Here is a 20,822-nt window from a genome sequence, read left to right as displayed (position 1 = left end):
TCCTTTTGTGGGTGTCTCTGTGTGTGCTGGGGAGGGACCCCGGTCTCCCGATAAAAGGGGTTCGGTCTGGGTAGAGCCTGATTTAAGTCCATCCCCTCCCCCTGCCCCCAACGGCTGACGCTGCAATACCAGCGCTCACAGCCATCCGTACTGAGGGGTGGGGGACAGCTTCTGAACGCAGGGACTCCCCTTTTTAATAGCACGGTACCCCCTTCCCACGCGCCCGCCCCCGCCATCCCCTTCCACTCTGCCCCACCATCCCCGAAGGATCCTTCGGGGGCTCTGCATGCATCATCCAGTCTGGGTCTTTCCTCGCCTCTCCCCCATTGTTGCTTTCCACTTCAGTGTGGTTGATTTTTCGCTTTCCTTCCGATAATTTTTTTCTCCATTCTGGGGTGGGGAAGGATTTCACATTTCTATCTTTTTAACGATGGCTTCCACACGAGGGATAATTTTTTGGGGGGAAAACCATCAGAAATAGTGTAAGAATTAACCATACCTCCCTCTGGGGGAGGGGGGATGTCCACAGCGTACCCTTTTCCCCCTACGGTTTGGATGAGGGCTTTCCCCCACCCACACACCCCGATCTCTTGCCTCGGAGTCGCTCGTTCTGTGCTATTTCCCTGCTGATCCACGCTCAGAAGTGCAGCCACCTGAGGTCCGCTGTCTGCTCCCATCCCGATTATTCTGTTTTCTTTCTCTCTGCATTTCATCTTTCAGCTGACATTTTTGGTCTTGCCTTTTCCTGGATCTCCACAGGCATCGGCTGCTCCCCACCACCCCAGCTCGGTTTCATACTATTCCCACCTGATCGCTCCATTTGGAATCTACCTCTATTCATTAGCTCCCGGCTGGGCTTTCTAACCCCCTTCCCTCTCCACCCCCCTCCCCAATTTATGCTGACACATTTCAGACTTGCTGCTTCTGCCTTCATCCTCCAGCTCGTTTTTCCAGTGGCTATTTTTCTACACAAACCATCTTCATCCTCCCAGATTGGTTTGCGCTTTTTCCCAGCTGAGCTCTGTCCCTCTCTATGCGCTCACTCAAGGCTTGGGTGTGTCTGTTATCTTATCTCGCTTTTCTAGAAGCGTGTGCCTCTTGTTTGCCTCAACTGCTTCCAGATTAAACTCATGGTAAGTGTGGAGATCATTCTTAGCTGCTCTGTATATCGTGTTTGTGTATCTGTGAGCTGTCGCTCTTAATTCTCTGCATGCTGTTGACATGAAATAAATAAGACTGATCCCCCCACCCCTGCTTTCCACTTAAGGTCCAGAGCGCGCTGGTTATCCCCAAATGTATAGCTTCTCCTTCAAAACATTAATTTTCTGTTTGCCAGGTTACCTATGTGACATTTTATAACTGGATCGGTTATTTGCATGTGTGTACAAGCACCGACAGGAGATCATCTTGTTTTTCATGCCCTTTCATGCCCACACACACACACACACACACACACACACCCCAGAAGAATTATGTGTGGTACTATCTGCAGGCTACTAAATTATCATGCATCTGTGAAAAGCTAGTTGGCAAATAATGAATGCAGAGATGTATGTAGGCTGGTCCCTTGCTCCACCTTTGCTAAAACAATGTTGTGTGTGCCCACATTTTTATATATGTCAGGTGCGCTTGCAGTGCTGACTTGGCATGCGTTGAGGCTCCCTTCTGGGTCTTGCATGCATATGGGCTTGGGTGCCCTGCTTTTTCCAAGCACCTGTGTGTGCCGTCTGCATTATTTTTCTCGAGTGGTACCAGCCTTTCTCCTGCTGTGGTCATGTGCTGCTCATATTTGAAGGGGCTTTTCTCAGCCTTGTTTACAAATAGGTTTATATGAAAAACGCATGTGCTTCTATTTGTGCCTTGGATACTCCCCATGGTGGGGGCAGGGGGGCATGTGTGAGCATGTGCTCTGCTTTCTGAATTGGGTCTTAAAACCAAGCACTGAGGACACTGGGGTATCGGGACCCCCACAGGCTAAGAGACCGTCTTCCTAAGACTTTGCCAGTCTTGTTCCCTGAAAAGTTCGATTGCATTCGCCTAATCCGTGTGTCTCTTGGCACAGGTGGTCTCCTACCCATTACACCATGCGGTCGTCTTCAGCAGCTCCGCTGTTGCTCCCGCGCCCTGTGAACGGGCTGCCCGGTCCTGTGAACATCTAGCTTTCCTCTGAGCAGCTTCTGATGAGCTCTCTGGGCTCAAGCAGAGAGAAGTCCACAGACCACCCTTGTTGTTCGTTGCCACGGATGCCTGCAGCCAGAGAGTCCCAGACCCTGTGTCCCGTCAGCCCCAAGAGCAGCTCAGAAGCAGAGGCAGAAGGCCTCAGAGGGCCCCCAACCAATCCCAGCACAACTGCCCCATCTCCACCAGCGGCAACAGTACCCCCTGTGTGCCCAGACGGCTCTCTAGCGATACGTTGCCAATGAGTTTTGCTCTGACGGGGGACCACTGGATGCCTGCAAACGAATCCCCTGCTGACCCTTGTCTGCCTGTAACAAGTCGACGTTTCCAGCTGCTGGACTAATCAGCAACCGACCGTGGAACACTGTACGAAACAGCAAGCGGGGAACTGTGCGCTCGTCTCCTGCGGCTGAAGAACTCCAGGAACATCGTGCTCGGATAACAGGGCACCTCGAGGAACTCTAGGATGCTTGGTGCTAACCAAAGACACTCGAGTGCTCCTCTTGCTTTAAGACCCTCCTACGACTGCAGCCAAAGGACCACTTGAAATGCCTGTCGTTCTGCCACGCATCTGCCCCATCAACCGAGGTTCCGGCCTTGCTGGACCCGTGTAGCAAGATAGCGCCCGAAGCTTGGTGGGACGCTCGGGCTGGGTCTTGACAGGTCTGTACTGCCTGCCTGTGCCGATGGCTAGAGACCTCCAAGAGAACGGGTACGTTTGTAGCTGGAAAGCCTTGAGCCATGGTTCAGCTCAAGTGAACTGCCAGTTCCTGTAGGGAGAAACATCAAGACCTCCACTTCTCGGCCGTTACAGATGACCCTCGGAGTTCTTCGCAGAGAACCAGAGATTTCTGAGTATTCCAGCACCTGTGACATGAGGAGTGCAAACTTTGATCTAGGCAGAGCTGCACCCCATCCCCACAACCGCTAAGGCCCCGGAATCTCGTTTCCCTTTGTTCCCATTTCCCCAGCAGCTCAGTGAATCAGTAACCAGCTGGCCTCCTGTCCAGCCGCAGCTTTTACATGCCTGTAAGTCAAAAAAGCCAGGCACTGGCAAAGTTATAGTTGGAGATCTCCAACAGCAGCAGGAGTTAAGCTTCCAGATGCCTGGTTGTGTGAAAAGAAGTGTGAAAGGCTGAAGTTTGCCTCCGTCGGCCAGTGCCATGTAGGGGAGTCCCGGAGGGGGAGTGGAGATGTGTGCAGGAACTTGTGGGTAATTGGCGCCCGACTGGCCGGGGAGAAACGTTACATGAATGTCCAACGGAGGCAGGTTCGAGTTTGACGATGGCGGCTGCTATGTGGGTGACTGGGAGGAGGGCCGGGCACATGGCTACGGCGTATGCACTGGCCCCGGGGCCCAGGGGGAGTACAGTGGGCGCTGGAGCCGTGGCTTCGAGTCCCTGGGCGTCTACACGTGGCCCAGTGGGAACACCTACCAGGGCCACTGGAGTCAAGGCAAGCGCAGTGGACTCGGCGTGGAGCGCAAGAGCAAGTGGAGCTACAAGGGGGAGTGGAGCCACGGGCTGAAGGGGCGCTCGGGCGTCTGGGAAAGCCAGTCCGGTGTCGTCTATGAAGGCATGTGGCGTGAGGGCCTGCAGGATGGATACGGCATGGAGACGTACGCTGATGGAGGTGAGCGGGCCGCGCGTGGCCAGGCGGCAGCGGGTTCCGCTCTTGCCTTTTGTCCTGCCATTCGCTCACCTGCGACGCCATTCTTGGCTCCCGCCCTGCCAGGTGAACGATGCTCCTCTCCACGGCTCTGTTTGCTGGGTTAGTGTGCTGCATGGCTAGGCATCCGCGTCTCGCGCTCCCTGTGCCTCTCCTCTCGGTGTCCCCTGCCACGCTGCAGCATCCGGTGGCGTCTTTGCCACCCCATGTGTCCAACTGAAGCTGAGAAAGGCGGGGAGCAGGGAGAACGGATTCAGATTCTTGCTGGTGGCAATGGCACCTTAGGCACCAGAAGCTCTCTCCCAATCAGTCTCACAATTTTAAATGTGAGGATAACATAAGCTCTTTTATTGCTTATTTATTTTAACGTTTCATAGGTCGCCTTTTAGGGGAAACCCTCCCAGTGTGGTGTATGAAAGACTAGAACCACAATAAACTATGATACAATAAGAACTAAATCCCAAATGTTAATCCTTATAACAGATAACTCCCTATTTCCAACAATTTCCAATCAAGTCCTAACTTGTAGGTCAAGTTAAGTTTTTCAGGCCTGCTTACGGCCTTGTCGTGATGTCGGCCCAGAAAGGCCATGACCCCAAAAGCTTCTTGAAGGAAGTGTGGGATACAACACTGGATAATCGAGAAACTCACATTCCCTGTTCTTACCCAGTACCTTTCCAGTTTCCTCATCAAGAATAATGCTGCCCATTAGCTCAGAAAAGGTTGATCTCCTGCATAAGGTACCACCTTTGTTCCCTGGCATCTTGTCTCTGACCTTCCTGTGCGCCTCCCCAGAACTAAACATTGGCCCACTTTCTGACCCACTTTCCCTGTACCTGAAAGAAGCTCATTGCCAGGGAAACCCTCAGAAGCTAAGCTTCCTCCTTTGGGGGCCTGATTCTCCATCGGGCTTTTCCCTTTCTCTTCTCGCCATCTCTGCTTCAGCTTTCCTCCCGCGTTCTTCACCGGTTCTTCTGGGCTAACCTCTTCCACATTCTCCTCCTCCGCAGGTACCTACCAGGGCCAGTGGCAGTTCGGAAAACGTCACGGATACGGAGTGCGTCAGAGTGTTCCTTACCGCCAGGCGGCCCTGGTGCGCTCCCCGCGCCGGACCTCCCTCGAGTCACTCCACAGCGAGACTGACCCTACCACCCCGGCTCCACCGCTCCCTCCTCCTCCTCTTCCCCCGCCACCTCTCCCTGGGGATAGCCCAGCCTCCGGATCGAGGGGTGGGTTTGTCTTGGCCTTCCCAGGTGACCCAGACTTCCCCAAGGGAGCCAAGAAGAAAACCGGAGGCTTCTTCCGCCGCTCCCTGCTCTTAAGCGGGCTCCGGGTGCGCAGGGCTGAGTCGAAGGCTTCCTTGGGCAGCAAAAGAGGGTCCCTCAAGAGCGAGGCAGGGGTAAGTTCGGCTGGGAGCGAGGCCACCACACTCAGCTACGCAGAGACAGAACCTCCGGAGTTGCCTTCAGCATTGACTATTGAGGGGTCTTCCACCGAGGTCTACGCAGGAGAGTGGCGGGCGGACCGCCGCAGCGGCTACGGGGTGAGCCGCCGTTCCAACGGGCTGCGGTACGAGGGCGAGTGGCTAGGCAATCGCCGGCACGGTTACGGCCGCACCACCTACCCCGACGGCTCCAAGGAAGAGGGGAAGTACAAGCTCAACCGTCTGGTGAGCGGCAAGGTGAAGAATCTGATTCCCCTTCGCCGGAGCAAGGTCAAAGAGAAAGTTGACCGAGCCGTAGAAGTGGCTAGAAGGGCCGTCAGTATGGCCCGGCAGAAGCAAGAGCTGGCCATCGCCAGGTGAGAGGTGTGAGGCATCGGGGAGAGGGGAAAGCTGCTGCAGGGACATGGATGGAAGGAAGGCTTCCAGGAAGACAGTAGGAAAAGGCTAACTTGGCGCGTGGGGGTCGATTCGAGAAATCTGGAAGACAACATGGGGGAGAACATGAGTGCATGCGTGGGAAACCAAGGAAGGGGGCCTATTTGAGTACGTTTCTGTACTACATGCATTTCTGTATGTAGACACAGGTAAACACACGCAAAGGTAACGTGGTTCATTGCCTAGCATTAAAGCTGAGCCTACTGCAAGGGTAACCTTGGGGAATGGTGAAACGCTCTGAAGGAAACACTGAAACAGAAGGGTAACTGTTTATGATCGTGCCCGTAAGATCATTCACGATTAGGGAGGGATCAAAAAGGGGGCTGCGTCTTTGAGAATGGCCTGAGGGGCCCATTCTACATTAAAATTCCCTTTTGATTTGGAGGCAAATTAGTTCCTTTTCTCCAAAAACTGCCTTTTGGGTCCTAAAATTCACCACCTAGGAAGAGCCCAGCTTAAACACTGCCTTTTGTTTTAGGAAATGTATCTTGCTTAGCTACCGTATCTAGAGGATGCCTGGTTTTTTCTTCAGAAATGTAGGCCTTTTTAAGGCCTGCACCTTTCCGCTTCTTGATTTGGAGTTAATGAAGTCTGTGCTCATCTCCTGGAGTTTTCCAGATGCCTGTTTCCAACTGGGGAAAGGTGGGAAATTATAATGGTAAAGGCTAGTTGAAATCGGGGTACCACTGGCAAGCCGCATTTGAATTATGTTTATTCCAGAGAACAGTCTTTCCCCTCACCAAAAAAAACAGGGCAGCCATTTTAAAATGGTCTGAAAGCTTCGCTCGACTCGATCGCCCATCCCAGGCAGACTTGGATGGCTACCTTGTAAATTTGCTCTCCGTCTGGCTTCCAAATGGAAAATTCATTATGAAAGTAATTAATCACAAAGGGGGTGGGGGAGAGGACCAGAAAAGCTGTGTGCATCGTTTTTCCTCCGCTGGGACTGGAAGGAACATGGCGTGCCAAGCCTTGGGGGGCTGCCCATATGGATCGAAAACGAGACGCTGGCAGCCGCTTCTAGGCGCGGACGTGCCGCCTCTTCTCGCCCGTGTGCTCGCCTGTGGCTGGCCGGGCTCTCTCCTCTGCCGTTGAGCATTCGATTTTCTCCTTGTGTGCCCTCTCCCATCTGATTCCCCCTCATCAGTTTCCAGTCCCCCCGTCCCTCACACGCCCATGGCTTCCCTTCCATTCGTCTTCGCCTCTCCGTCTTCTTTCTCTTCGGGTTCTCTTGCCATAACCTCTTCCCTTTCCTAGGCCTTCCACAGCCCTTTTCCACTGCTCCCGTCCCTTCGCTTTCCCATCTGTTCTCTCTTCACCTTTCCTCTTCCTTCTCCTTCCTTGGCCTTCCCTTGCCTGCCACATGTTCCTTTTTCACAGTCCCTGCCCCTTAATGTCCATCTCTCTTCTTCCATCCCCTTCTCCTTTGGGTCCCTAGCCAGTCAAGTGTGCTTGCATGTAAAAAGAGAGAGAGAGAGAGAGCATGCAGAAGGAGTGGTGTGTGTGTGTGTTTGTTGCGTGTCGGTGTGCGCGTGTGCGGCCGCGTCTGCCCTGTGTGTTGGCAGGAAGGAGAACAGAGAAGTGGGCTTCACCAAGGCCAGGCCCGGTGTAGGCCGCCTGGTCTCCTAGGCAACTGGGCCGTGGCAAGGTGATTGGCTCGTGGCTGCTATGGCAACAGCAGAGCAGCAGCATCCTCTGGGCTTGGACCAGGGATGGGATGGGTGCGGGGGGGGGGGGCGAAGGGGGCTGGGAGCTGGGCAGCCATGGCCAAGCAGGTGCCGTGTGCTGGCTGTGGGCGAAGGGCCCGGGAAGCGTCCCCGAGCTCGGAGGCGTGGAAACCGAGGGACGGCAAAGCGGCTGTGAGAGGGAGGGTGTCGGGTTGCGATGTTCCGCATAAGGTGTAGGGTGGTGCGTGGGTGCTCAGAAACGCAGCGTGTCATGAGGGGGTGCCCAGAGACAAGCAGGCAGAGCAGAGTTCTCTGAAGACCGGTGAGGCGGGTTTTTAATATTGCTGCGGTGTTTACTTCTAAGCGTTGGAAAATGGGTTTGAAATGTGCTGCGGGCACGTGACTGCTGAAACATGGCTGCTGACTCTGAACAAGTCTGCGGGGAAGCGAGCCTCAGGGAAGTCGCTGGGAGGCACTTTTAGGTCCCTGTGCTCATATGTCTATGAGATGTGGGGTTTTTCTAGGAGAGTGGCGGGGCGAAGGCATACCCTTTCTAGAAGGATTAGATATTTGTCATCTTTCTCAACCTCAGAATGTTAAATGATGGTAGGAAAAGCTTTTATCAAATACGAAACACCCTATATGTGTATTGAGGAGTGGGGGAAATCCAATTTTCTGTTAAAAATGAAACGGAGCAATACCTCTGAGTGAGCCATGGGCCTTTCCATGAAAGACTTGTGTCCAGAAAAATTGGGAGTTGCTAGGAATTGAAAAACTGGGGGTGCTTCATACATGGGCACCCTTCTTGTTTGTTTGTATGCCACTTTCAAGCCAAGGGTTGCTAAAGCAGTAGATAAGGAACTAAAAACCATCATAGAAGTAACAGAATAAATGTTACAAAGTAATACAAATGGATGCATTAGGCAATCAGAAGAGATAATAATAGCCAGAGAACAGGAACTACCGCAAGAAAGGGAAAATATTATTATTACTATTGTTGTTGTTGTTAATTTATTTTTCATACCACCCAATAGCCAAAGTTCTCTGGTAGCTTACAAAAATTCACACCACAATACAAGATTATAAAAACATAATATAAAATCTCTAAAGTACAGCATCTAAAACCTAAAACAGTTATAATAGATTGGACCTAATGGAACAACCTAATGAAATAAATGAAAGCCAGTGTAGTGGTTAAGAGAATGGGACTGGGACTCAGGTGATCCAGGTTCTAGTCTCTGCTCAACCATGGGTGACTTTGGGCCTGTCACAGACTCTCAGCCCAGCCTACCTCACAGGGTTGTTGCTGGGGAGATAAGATTGAGAGTGGGAGGAGGAGCATGATGTAAGCCACCTTGAGTTGGGTAAAAAAGAAAAAGTCAGGATATAGATCTAATAATTAATGCCCCATCATATGCCTCGGAGCTTAACCTGGCATCAAAAAGATGCAGTGTTGGTGCCAGGTGGGTGATCATTCCATACTCAAGGGGCCACCCCTGAGAAGCACAGCTCTCTTCCTTGTTGCCATTTTCCAGGGTGCCTCATAGATGAAACTTGGAGGAAGGCCTCTTCCGGAGAGACATTCCATTAGATATTTAGATCAAAACTGTGATTTCCTGGAGCATCTTTCTAGTTGAGGGATCTCTACTGGGAGGGAAGGAGCCTGGCCTCTCCACTCTTCTTCCCTCCCTCTAAAATGCTCTCGTTCTTCCCTTTTGGGACTGTATTCTTAACCTTGGAGCACATCTCAAGAGCTTCTGATTGTGTTGATAGCAGCAGGCAAAGGTTCAATCTCTGCTTCCCAGCTCCAAGGTCCAAGTGCCATCTCCATCCTTGGATCTGGGACTCTTAAACTATTCTACGGCCCTTCAAACGGAGTCTAGGGTCCATAGGACTGGTCCCTAAACGTCCTACGGAGAAAGAGCTATTGTCCTAAAGAGGAGCTAGAAGATCCATTTGTGGGAGGCTGAGGTTAGTCCTTCTCAAGACAGTGGTCAAGCATGAAGCAAAGCTGAAGAACTTGACAGGAAAACAGTATGGGAGAAAAGAAAGCAATCCTTCCATATCCTGGACCTCAGTGCTTTACATCTGTATTCTCCTTTGGAGAATTTATGTATAGGGCAGAGTGCAGAATCTCAGGGCTGGACCCCAATCCAGACCTTCTGGGGTTCCAATCTGGCCTCCCGGATGGCCATGTCTTCTCCTCCGGGCCTCACCCTGTTTCCCTCAATCCCTGATGATTTTCCCGCATTTGTGCAGCTTTTCCGCATTCTGAAAGGTCAAAGCAGCACTCCTAAGGTGCGGTTATTCATAAGGCATTATGAACTCTAAACTAGAATATGGTAGCACATTCTGGGTGTTTCAGCCTCACCTCCTCTTTCATTTTGCTCTGCTCGCCACTGGAATACGCCCTCTTGCTGAAACTGCTCTAAAATCGAACTCTGCCTTGAAAGAGACTCTGCAGTCCCAAAGCAGGGGGTTTTGTGTACCGCGGGTGCTGGCAGCATCTGACCCACATGGCTGCGAAAAGGGCAAATACAGTCATTGGCCGCACTAATGGCAGCATAGGGCCCAGATCACAGTCAGTGATCGTTCTGCTCTGTTCTGGAGCAGTCAAGGCACATCGGGAGTTTGGTATCCAGTTCCAGGCATGACACTTTAAGAAGGACATTGGCAAATGCACATGTCCAGACAGGAGCAAAGAGCGAGAGTGACAGGTCTGGAAACCGAGTCTGATTTTGAAAGTACTGGGCATATCTTGCTTGGAGAAGTGCAGCTTAAGAGGAGACATGATAGGAATTTTCAAACTTCTGGAAGGCTGCTGGACAAAGGGGACAGAGGACGTGGTCCTCTTTGGCGCCAGAGGGGCTGGACTGAACCAGAGGCGGGAGTCACATGGCAGCTGGTCTCCTAACAAGGGCTGTTTGGGAACAGACTGTCTCGGTCATGATCTCTCGCTGTAGATACTAGCTGTCTTGTAGGACCTTCATGGGGTGGGGGGTGGCCTAGATGACCTCTCAGATCCCTTCCAACTCTGTGATTCTAGGATTGCTTTCTCAGCAAAGGATGCACACACACATCACTTTTTTGATGTGTAGAGACTGTGGGTCTCTGCTTCTAAATGTGGATTTCTACATTCTCCCAAGTGGAAATAATAAACCTTTACAGTTTCTGAGGGAGCTCAGAAAAAGCTGTTTTATAGAAAACGTGTGTTTTCTTTTTTTAAGAAAAGGCATTTTTTCTAAGAGTTGGACATTTCCTATAAGCAGAAAGAATCATTTGTGTCAGAAAGCCTCCCAAAAATCGTTTGAGAGGCATCTCTGTGACTTCTAACCACTTTAAGGCAAGCTAGTTACTGTCTTTTCCATCTCTATCCCTCCTTCCCATAGAATTCTTGCCCACAGCAGCCTATTAAAAACAGATAAACAAAAACCAGTACTTAATAAGAACAATTCAAACTCATGAAACCCACAGTTAAGGCAAAAGAACCCCAAAATAGCATTAATATGCCCTTAAACTGGTAAGATATTAAACATTAATAGCTTGCTTAAGCAAATGGATTTTCAGTGCGCTTCTAAGCACAACAAGAAAGGGACTCAGTAGCGAGAGTAACTACTGAGGATCTAAAACTAGCTTGGAGAACACTATATTTTGCAAGGTTCTTGAACCTGCAGTGTTGGGTTCCCTGCACAGAATAGTACACTTTAGAGTAGAAATTCAGAATTACACGCAGAGATCTGATGCACAAAGAGTAGCCACTGGCCCAGTGATCACCATCATTTTTAACTTGTATGCTGCTTTGCCTCACAAAAGTGCCCACGAGAACCAAGAATGCCTGTCTATTTGCTTACTACTTTTCTATACTGCCCAATGGCAGAAGCTGTTTGGGTAGATGACAACAATTAACTCCATAAAATGATTTGAAGCAAAGTGAGAAAGCCACTGCGGTGGTATGAACATTTAAAAATGCAAAAATGAATTTTAAGCCAATAAAACTAAGGGATGAAAATATCTCGGAGAGCAAGAAGGCCCATCTGCTCCCAAAAGGACCAAAAGGTAGGTGCCAGGTGAGCCCCTCAGGGAACGACCTCTCCTTAGTAGCTTCGCAGGTGTTGGGACAACCTGGAGGAGGGCCTGAGTACCAGGATGGGTAGAATCACAGAGTTGGAAGGGGCCAGAAGGCCATCGGGTCCAACCCCCTGCTCAGTACAGGACACCAAATTAAGCCATCCCTCTCGGATGGCTCTCTAAACCTTGCCCAGAGCTGTTCAGGGATCTTTGAATGTTAGCACCAGCACTTTGAATTGGGCCTGGACATGACCTGGCAGCCAGGATAGATGGAAAAGCACTGGCATAAGGTGACCACCTTAGCCAATCCTCGATTAACAATCTCACTGCACTAGTTTGGACCATTCTCAGCAGCAGCCCTACATATTCCACTGATCAACACATCTGCTGCCGTCTTTAACCTCATCGGTGCAACCCCTTCATTTGACTGGTTTTAAAGAATTACAGAACAGGCCGTTAAGGCAAAACATCGATTTATCTGTAATGCATAACGCAAGGAGAGGCACCCCAAACTGTTCCAACATGTCGAGACATTAACAAACATGCCACCAATGACACGTTTCCTCCCCAAATGCCAGACGCAGGACGTAGCACCAAAACTCTTATGACCGGCGGCCCCCAAGCCCTTCACTTTCTCCTCCTAGTTCTCGGGCCCACCAGAGATGCACTGGGGTGATGCTTAGCATTGTCCCTTATGCGCTGGTTGCTCCTCCTGCTTCTTGCTACTGATCACGTACAAAGGGTTCACAAATAAGGGAAAACCGAACGAAGCGGGGCACGAGGTGGCCACGGGCCTCCTGAGGGAGGAACGAGGAGAAGAAATATGGCACGTGCCCGATGGGCAGGAGCACCAGGAGTGGAAGCCCGAAACATGGGGACCTCTCTTTTCTGGCCAGTGCGTTTGTGCAGTACTAATTAATTAAACCAGTTTGGTATCAGTTTGGATACCCTGGCTTCTCCAAGAATTAATGGGAACTGTACTTGGTGGGAGATTTGTGGGGGGTGGGGGCAGTGCTAGGATCTCCTTCCTGAAATCCTTTGACTTTTCTAACCTCTTCAGAGGTCAGCTTTTGGCTGGGAAGTTACAAATTCATCATCACCTCTCTAATTCATTGCCTCTTTTGTGTTTAAAGTATTTCTAGCCCCTCTCCTACAGAGCCTTGCACAGTGAAGTCCCATAGAATAAAAACCGCGACATGCAGAAATGAATAACATTGACAGACATCAGCAACAAAACCTTCTAACATAGACAGCAATAAAAACTAAAACTCCACTGCAGCGAAAACCTCAGATCAGCCCCATATGCCATAAGCAGGAGAAGGCCAGAGAAAACCTGCTTGTCTTCAGTACCTCCCTAAAAGCTTGCAGTGATGTTTTCAATTTAATATATAGATATAGATATATGGGCAGTTTCTGGGCTTCCTTTCTGGAGGGACTATTACAGCTGAAAGAGTTTAAAAGTAGATCTAAATCTGTAGGGTGGAAACATGCCAGATGCAATACAGATATAATAAAAGGGAGCCAGGTGAAATGTCTGCGGTACCACTTGGTATTTGTTCTTAATTTGTTCATTTGCCGTTGGGGGAGGCACCTTTTTGTAAGACACTGGACATTCCCTGACCCCCCTCCCCTCAAAGCTGTCAAGAAAGCCCATGAATTATAAGGGATAATAGCCAGAAGCCCAGCCTGCCAGGTAGCACTCCTTGGGGAACACGGGGGAGGAAGCAGGGTAGAATGTGCTATTTAGGAAAGCTGGAAAATTGTGTATTTGGAAGCTGTGGACTAGGAGACTGCATGGCCGTTAGTCAAGCGAGGACGATGCCTCAGGCGCCGGATTTGGTGTGCCACAAAAAGGCAGCGAATTGTGGGTTGTATTTCTGCTGTGCTTGTAGCATTTTATGCCCCGGGGCTGAGAGAGCTTAGCTGAAGTTGGGCACTCTCGACCTTGGTTCTTGCTTGGACTCAGGGGGAACACGTCTAGGGGCAGCCTGGGGGGTGGGTGGCTGTCCAGGCTGTGGGGAGCCCAGCCCTCCGCATCAGCCCGTTCAACCCTCTTTCCCTTCCAGGGCTGCGGATGCTCGCATGAAGGCCGCTGGGGCGCTGGCCGCAGCAGAGAAAGCCCTGGAAGCTGCGCGGCTGGCCAAAATTCTGGCCCAGGAACTGCAGCCCATCCTTGATGAGCCAGGTGAGTGTTGTTTTGGGCTGCTGGGCCACTCCAGAAATCGAAGCATGGCTCTGGGAGGGAAGGATGCTTTGCGGGAGCCTGTTCTGTCTCGCCCAACAGACCAACCCCTGTGGGCAGCCCAAACAATACAGAAAACCACAGCCCACCAACACAAACGAAACCACCATGGCTAAATGTGTAAGCGCCGTGATGGCTAAAAGGGTTACTGGCGGGTCCCATTAAAAACAGAGGGCGTAAATTCCCCGTCGGGCCATTAAATATCGCTAAAAGCCTGGGAGGAGAGAGCAGCCCCAATGCAGTGCCAAAATGATGACAGATTTGGCATCCGGGGGGCCTTTGAGGAGATAATTTCTGGTAGATTCAGGCTGGAAGAGTCAGGATAATCCCGCTGCCTTCCAGCACTACCTGGTTAGCTTCACGGGGGATTCTTTCCGGACGGATCCTGGGAATTGCCCTGCACATCTGGAAGGTGCAAATTTAGGGAAGGGGGGTAGAGGCGAATCAGTTTGTCTGTGGCGATTGATTGATGATGCTTCCGTGCAAGTTCTTTGCTTTGTTATTATCAGCCCTCAAGTCGTCTCCAACTTCAGGTTTGCTTATGGAAGAGCATTCTCCAAAATGCCCAGTCCTTGTAAATTCCAAGCTGCGACTTCCTTGATGGAGTTAATCCATCTTATAGTCGGTCTTCCTCCTCCTCCTCCTCCTCCTCTTCCTAGCATGGTGTTCTTCTGCAGCATGTCGTGCCTTCTCATGGTGTAACCCGAGTATGACAGCCTCGGTTTGGCCGTTTTTGCTTCCCAGCTTCTGGGACTCGGCGGGACCTTCTGTTAACTTTACACCCTCCTTGAGTCATACCCAGAAACGTACAGCTGTCCACTGTTGGAGACTGAATGCCAGACTTGCCCACTCCCTTCCCACCTGCCCCTTGGGATTCCAGCCTCGGTCTTTCGGGCGCTTCCACCGACACACTTTTGCCATGTAAGATTCTTGGAATTTGCAGTGGGGGCAGCGCTAGGGTCTTGACAACACTGCAATCCGCTTGTAACTTCCATGCTTTCTTGCTGGGGCCTCAGTCCTTTCTCTTACCACAGTGAAGGGGCTAAACAGACAGGATCACCCTGCATGCCTTCTGGCTTTTAGTGCTAGGGCCCCGTTGCCTGGAAGGAGCTTTAGCCCCGTCGAAAGTTCTTTTTTTTAAAGAATTTTAATTAAAATTTTAAACCAATACTAAAAACATCAAGCATCACGTACTTTGGAACTACTGGGTCACCCCTTTACTACATCATCATCATCATCATCATCATCATCATCATCATCATCATTATTATTATAACATTTCTATGCCACCCCTTGCTGAAGCCTCGGGGCGGCTTACAACACAATAAGATACATATCTTTTAACATTCTGTAATCATATTCAGATCCATTTATGAAAACTTAAAAACATTTTTAGATCTAAACCAAGTCCCGTTTCTCCAGCCAATAAAAAAAAGAGGTTCCAAATCTGATAGAAGTTGTCCCGTCGAGAGTTCCTTGAGACGGGCAGCATCCCCACAGTGCTGAGCATGCGAAATGACTAAATGGACAAACCTAACCCTCCACGCCAGTTGCATCATGCTTTCCAGGAGACGGCCGTCTTGGAGTCGAGAGTCAGGGTTGTTCGCTTAGCTATTTCGCATGCTCAGCACTATAGAGATGTGGCGTCCCTCTGGCAAGAGCCGTGGAGGGCCGTCTCCTTTTCCCCACCGAGAGCCCTGTCTTGCATCTGCTCCTCCCAGCACCCTGGATAAAGTGGTGCTGAGGAAGAGGAGAAGCGGGGGTCACAGCCTGCTGGCTCGCTGGAACTCTGCCTGGCAAGCGAGCAAGGGGAGGCAGTGAGGGTGGGGAGTGAAAGGAGCTGGCAGCAGTCAGGGTGGGAAAGCGGGCTGGTGGAGGGAGGCGGCCCGCGGAGCGTGTCCTGCTCAGGCCCTCCCGAACCTGCAGGTGGCGCTTCTGGGCGGCCTGGTTCTTCGCCCGTTCCTTCCTGCTCTGATCCAGCTGGACACAGACTGCAGCAGGCCCCCTCTTCCTGGCCGGTGCCGTCGAGTCGGCTCCGACTTAGGCCACCCTGAGTGAGGCGGCCAGATGCCCTCTCCGTGGCAGCCCTGCTCAGCCCTCACCTGCCCCTCCGGGGTCGTTATCCTCTCTCTTGAACCAAGGGCTTGCGCCTTCTGCTCTAACCACTGGACATCTCTTTCCCCAGAACCACGTGGCCGGCTGGATTCGGAAGGCACTGACACCAATTTCCAGGAGTACGACAGCCCCCAGGTCTACGAGAACGGCATCACCCCCTCCGATGCTTCTCCAGACCCGAGTCTGCCCACGAGCTACCCTCCGACGCCTCTGCAGTCCTGGAGGGGGGACCCTCGGCGGACTTGGCCCCCCTTGGAGAACGGGGGTCCTCGCCAGCTCCTCCCGGAGGCCTCCGACCCCGAGGATGAGTGGGGGTGCCGGGGCAGCTTCCCGTCTCAGACTCCGGGGTTTGCTCCCGAGGGGCTGTGGGACCAAGAGGAGGAGCAGGGGCAGATGAGCAGCTACGAAGCGGAGGAAGAGGCGTTCGCGGGGGGCCCTCGGCGCCCCCAGCTGGGCAGCCCAGCCAGCGGCAGCTCCGGCAGCCTGCGGGAGGAGGAAGAAGAGGAGGAGGAAGAGGAGGAGGGGGCAGTTTCCAGGCCTTATCCTGGGGAGATCCCGGCGGAAGCAGAACTGGAGAGAGCTTCCGTGGGCCCGGAATCGGAGAACGAGGAAGGGACTGGGGGTCCAGGGGCCTTCGTGGTGGAGCGAGAGGAGGTCCTCGGAGCAGTGTGGAGAAGGGAGAGGCAGGTAAGGGCGCAGAGCGGATGCAAGGGGGGGTGCTGGCACACCCGTTCCCCCCGGGACCTGCTGGGAGAGGGTCTGGCAGTCAGACGTCCTGCACCGCAACTCCCAGAAGCCTCATCCAATGTGCCCAAGGGGCAGGATCAGGGTCCCAAGCACCTTGGGGTTTCTGGGTTGCCTCCCCCTCCACCAGGCTGTGCAGATCTTGTCTTGTGGATTCATCCCGTTCAAAGCCACCAAGCCCAACGTCCTAATGAAAGGCACTTGGGGGGTGCAAATGGTCAGAAGACGGGCCTTTGCACACCCCAAGAAGAAATTCTCACCCCTGACACATCCAGCAGGGAAGAGTTTTGAACGGGATCGTCTGTGCTGCAGAAGCAGCGGGTGAGTATTGGGACTGCCTCGTTCTGTCTCAAGGGAGTGCGGTGTAGTGGTGATCCCCCGGAGGGGGGAATGTTTGGGCACTGGGGAAAGAGAGCGTTTCGGTACTGTCATACTGTAAACACAAACTGCCTGTACACTTTTTCGAAAGGTTTTCAACCTTTCCTAGTTATGGACAGAAGCAGTGGGGACAGCAGGTAGACTTCACCCGATGAAGCCGTTCCCAGCAATTGTACACTGGACAAAACCGACCCAGTTGGATTTCTGTCTGGCACACAGCTCGTAAAGGCACAGGGCTTCTGTCTGTGGAAGGGGGCAGGGCTATTGCTGCAGCAGAAGAGAACAGAGAGAAAGCTTTCCTCGCCCCTACATAGCTTCCCCCGCCTCCCCAGGGGTGGATGTCCACCTGCCCATCTTCTGACTTCCATCTGCTGCTTCCGTCTCACTTCGGCTCTACACCCACGAGATCTTGGATTCTCAAATGCTGCTGCAGCAAGCGCATCCGAGTGGAATAACAGCGAACCCCCGAAGGAATCCGGGGCACCGGAACACGCTGCCGCACTTCAGCGTTCTTGAGGCTGGACTCGGGGAGCCAGGCCGAGCTGGAGAGACCGGCCCCCTCCGTGCCAAAAGCACGGAGAGAGCCGCCAAGGTTGCATCCTCCAGCCAGATCTTACGAGACGAACGCATCCCTTCTGTCCACAAGCTCGCCTTCAGTTTTGGGCCAAGCTCCTCTTTACATGGAGGGGGACAGAGGAAACCCCAAATCCTTCTGAACATCCCAGTGTAATCCAGTAGGGTCTCCCTGCCTCTTCCCGAACTAGAACAGAGAGCCCTGCCTCAAGGGGGACCTTTGCTGCCCCATTAATCAAGTCTCCCCAACTGGGTGCTGTGCAGGTGTGTTGGATTGCACCTCCCATCTTCCCCAACCAACATGACCATGAGGGGTGCCGGCACATCTGGGGAGTCCCAGCTTGGGAAGGGCTGGGTTGAATCCTGGTTGCTTTCTGGTGCAGGACCAGAGCGTCGCCCGCATCACTTTTGCCCTGAAAAATCTCAGTTCTCTTCTTGAAATAGCACCGCCGCCGTCTTCTGGCCCAGCTGCTCTAAAGAAGGAAGCCTCAAACACCCAGCCCCGGCCCTCCCCTTTCGCTCTGCTCTGAACGGCATGTTTTGTTCTGGTTTACACGCACGCACACTTTCTCTGGCCCTAGAAGTGAGGCTGGGAAGGAAAGGTGGGAAGGGCCGTAGGGGGAGCTTCGCAGCCGGCCTGCGAAGCGGATTGGCTGGCATTCTTCCCTCTGTCTCATAGCAACCAGTATCCCTCACTCAGCAGCCGTGGCAACAGCATCTCTGGTCCCTCCTTCCCCACTGCAGCATCGCTGCCCCGCCCACCGAGAGCGCCGCAGTGGGGGGCGCCGGGAGGTGCCAGCAGGCACAGCCGCACGTCGTAAATACTCCAGCGGCCCCGGTTGGAACGGCGGGGTGGCGGTCCGGGCGCCACGTCCCCTGGGCCCTTGCTGGCCCTTGCTGAGCAGGAGGCAGAGGGATGAGAGCAGAGCCGGTCGAGGATGCCCGCAAAGGGCCTGTTTGGATGCGATCCCGTCGGAGTTGTTGCTCGGAGCCAAGGCGGCACCGCTCTTCTGTGCTGCTTTTGTGCAAAGGGATTCGATTTGAGGGAATTTCCCTCAGTCAAAGCACACCATCAGGACCCTATAATTTAATGGATGCCCACTCCCTCCGTTTAATGATGGCTCTGCAGGCAGGCCAGGATGCTTACTCATGAGTAATTCTTTTACTGTTCATTGATGGTGTAAATCAGGGCTACGGAATGCCACCTTGCAGCCCTCCCTCCTGCTCCTTGGCTCTTTTTGAAGGAACTCAGGATGGTCTTCCCAGCAGATGGAATTCCTGTGGAACGGATTTCTGTTGGTGCTGGGAATGGGGGGTCCGAAGGAGCCGTTTCCTGGCTTGGGAGCCAGACCCCACCTTGGCCCGCTCGTCAGGACACCTGCCTTTACCACGCCGCTTCGGGATGCCATTTTGTGGATGTGCCCAGGAGAGCGTCCCCAGTTTGCCTAGGGGGCCATGGTCCCCAGAGGTTGCCTGCGTCTGTGAGGAAGAGCTTTGGGGATGGGAAAGAGGAGGCTACTGCCTTCTATCCCCAGGGGGCACTGGGCTGGGGGCAACGGCAATTTCACTCCCCAGCCCAGGCTCACTGCGCAAGGAAGGAGCCCCGGCGGGGTCTTCAGAAGATGCTGCAGGACGCATCAGGCCGAGGCACTGTACCTGGTGCCTCGGTGATGCTCAGAGGTGCATCCAGCCAGGGCCAATCTCTCCGCCTGACATGCCCCTTCTCTCTTGCAGGGAGCCCACCTGTTGGTCGTCGCTGCAGTCCTGTTGGTCGACGTGAGTCTGGTGTACCTGTTCTCGCTCCTCCTCACTTGAGGGGGGGAGCAGGGGGCTGCTTTGACCCCATTTCTCCTCACTCCCCCCACAACAATGGTTTGGTAACAGACTCTTCTCCATCTTCTGCCTTTCTACCTGTCCCCTCTTCTCTTTTTTCACCTGTTTACCCGCCTCACCCCCTGGCAGCCTCCTTTAACCTTTCTAGATTGTTTACATACGAAGGGCTCTCTTTCTATCGGAGATTTCTCTGTTTTTTCTTGCTGTCTCTCCGAAACTACGATCACCACCCATCTTCACCTCACTTCCCCCGCTCTGTTCATCTGGCTGCATCCATCTTCATAAGCCACCCTCCAAAGCAATGTGGCATTTGGTGTCTCGACCTTTCAATTGTGGGAGATGACTGGGCTGAACTAGAGCGATAAGCTGTTGTGAAATTTAGTTGGGGAGCCACTGAAGCTGACTCACCCCTTGTCCTTAAGGGGTCCGTTCAAAATCCTCTCCCCTCCAGCCTTAGGAGGGCTTGTAGGGGTGTTTTCGGGTGGAGGGGGCTGTTTAACAAGCCCTCCTCTCGAATCCTTCCAGTACATATGAACATTAATTCTCTGTCTCATCAAGATACACTCCTGAGATTCTCCCCTGAAATTCTCTCACAGAGAGAAGGGGCTGATCAAATTCCCTGAGGGGTATGATCCTATGCAAGTTTTGACAGAAAAAAACCCTACTTTCATAGAATTGCCCTATAAGAAAGGGTACAAGCTCGTGGAAATTCTCCTGTCCTCTTTGTAATAGTAGACAGGAGGAGAGACAAGGGAGCTAGGTGGAGTTTGTGAAATTTCGGGAGTATTTGAGGGGAGTCCTCTTGCTCTCCCTTTTCCATATTCATATTTTCACTCCTCTCCCTCTCTCTCTCTCTCTCTCTCTCTCTCTCTCTCTCTCTCTCTCTCTTTCTTTCTCTTTCTCTCTTTCTATTTTCCACCTTCTTTCCCTGAGGGAAACCGGAACCTTCTTTTCAAACAAAAACAAACAAAAGAAGAAACAAAAAAAGTTAACTTTTTATTTACGCTTTTATAAACAGTTTTCTCGCAGCATTTGAATAATAAAAAATAGCATAAATTTACGAGAGGGTGAAAGGGAGATTCCTGGTGCTTGGAAGAAGGGGACTTTGTAAAGGGGACCGTGTGATTCCCAGAACCAGGAAGTCCAAGTGGTGGAAAAGTGGGAATGGCTGGACCAAAGGAGGAAATGCCTCTTCCAGCGGCAAAACTGCACCCTGGAAAAGGTAGGATGCCTTTCTCTGCATATGCTGGAGAGAGCATCTTTCCTTGGTGTTCCTTCTCCACCAGCTTGGAGGAAGGATGCCCGAGGAGCGGATGAAGCACCCGGATGGTGCAAAGTGGAAACTCCAGCCTTAGGACAAAGGGACCAAAGAAGGAAGTCCCGCTTCGCAGAAGGTTTGAAGAAGGAAGGACCTGACAGAGGAAAAGGAGATAATCTGCCTTTTAGAGGGTAAAAGAGTTGACCCCTATGGGGGAAA

General features: G+C 52.3%; 1 protein-coding gene across 1 annotated transcript; it reads left to right on the top strand.

Annotated features, from left to right (window-relative positions):
- The first annotated feature begins 3,431 nt into the window (after positions 1–3,431).
- JPH4 (junctophilin 4) lies at positions 3,432–19,327 on the top strand. The gene is made up of 5 exons (XM_044420898.1): positions 3,432–3,810; positions 4,857–5,646; positions 13,527–13,645; positions 15,888–16,504; positions 19,247–19,327. The coding sequence occupies exons 1-5, from the start codon at positions 3,432–3,434 to the stop codon at positions 19,325–19,327; spliced, it is 1,986 nt and encodes a 661-aa protein (XP_044276833.1).
- Positions 19,328–20,822: the final 1,495 nt, after the last annotated feature.

The sequence above is a fragment of the Varanus komodoensis genome, unplaced genomic scaffold, assembly GCF_004798865.1.
Source record: "Varanus komodoensis strain SLA01 unplaced genomic scaffold, ASM479886v1 scaffold112, whole genome shotgun sequence".
Lineage (NCBI taxonomy): Eukaryota > Metazoa > Chordata > Lepidosauria > Squamata > Varanidae > Varanus > Varanus komodoensis.
Note: the sequence above shows the minus strand (reverse complement) of the source record. Positions and strands in the feature narration are given on the sequence as shown.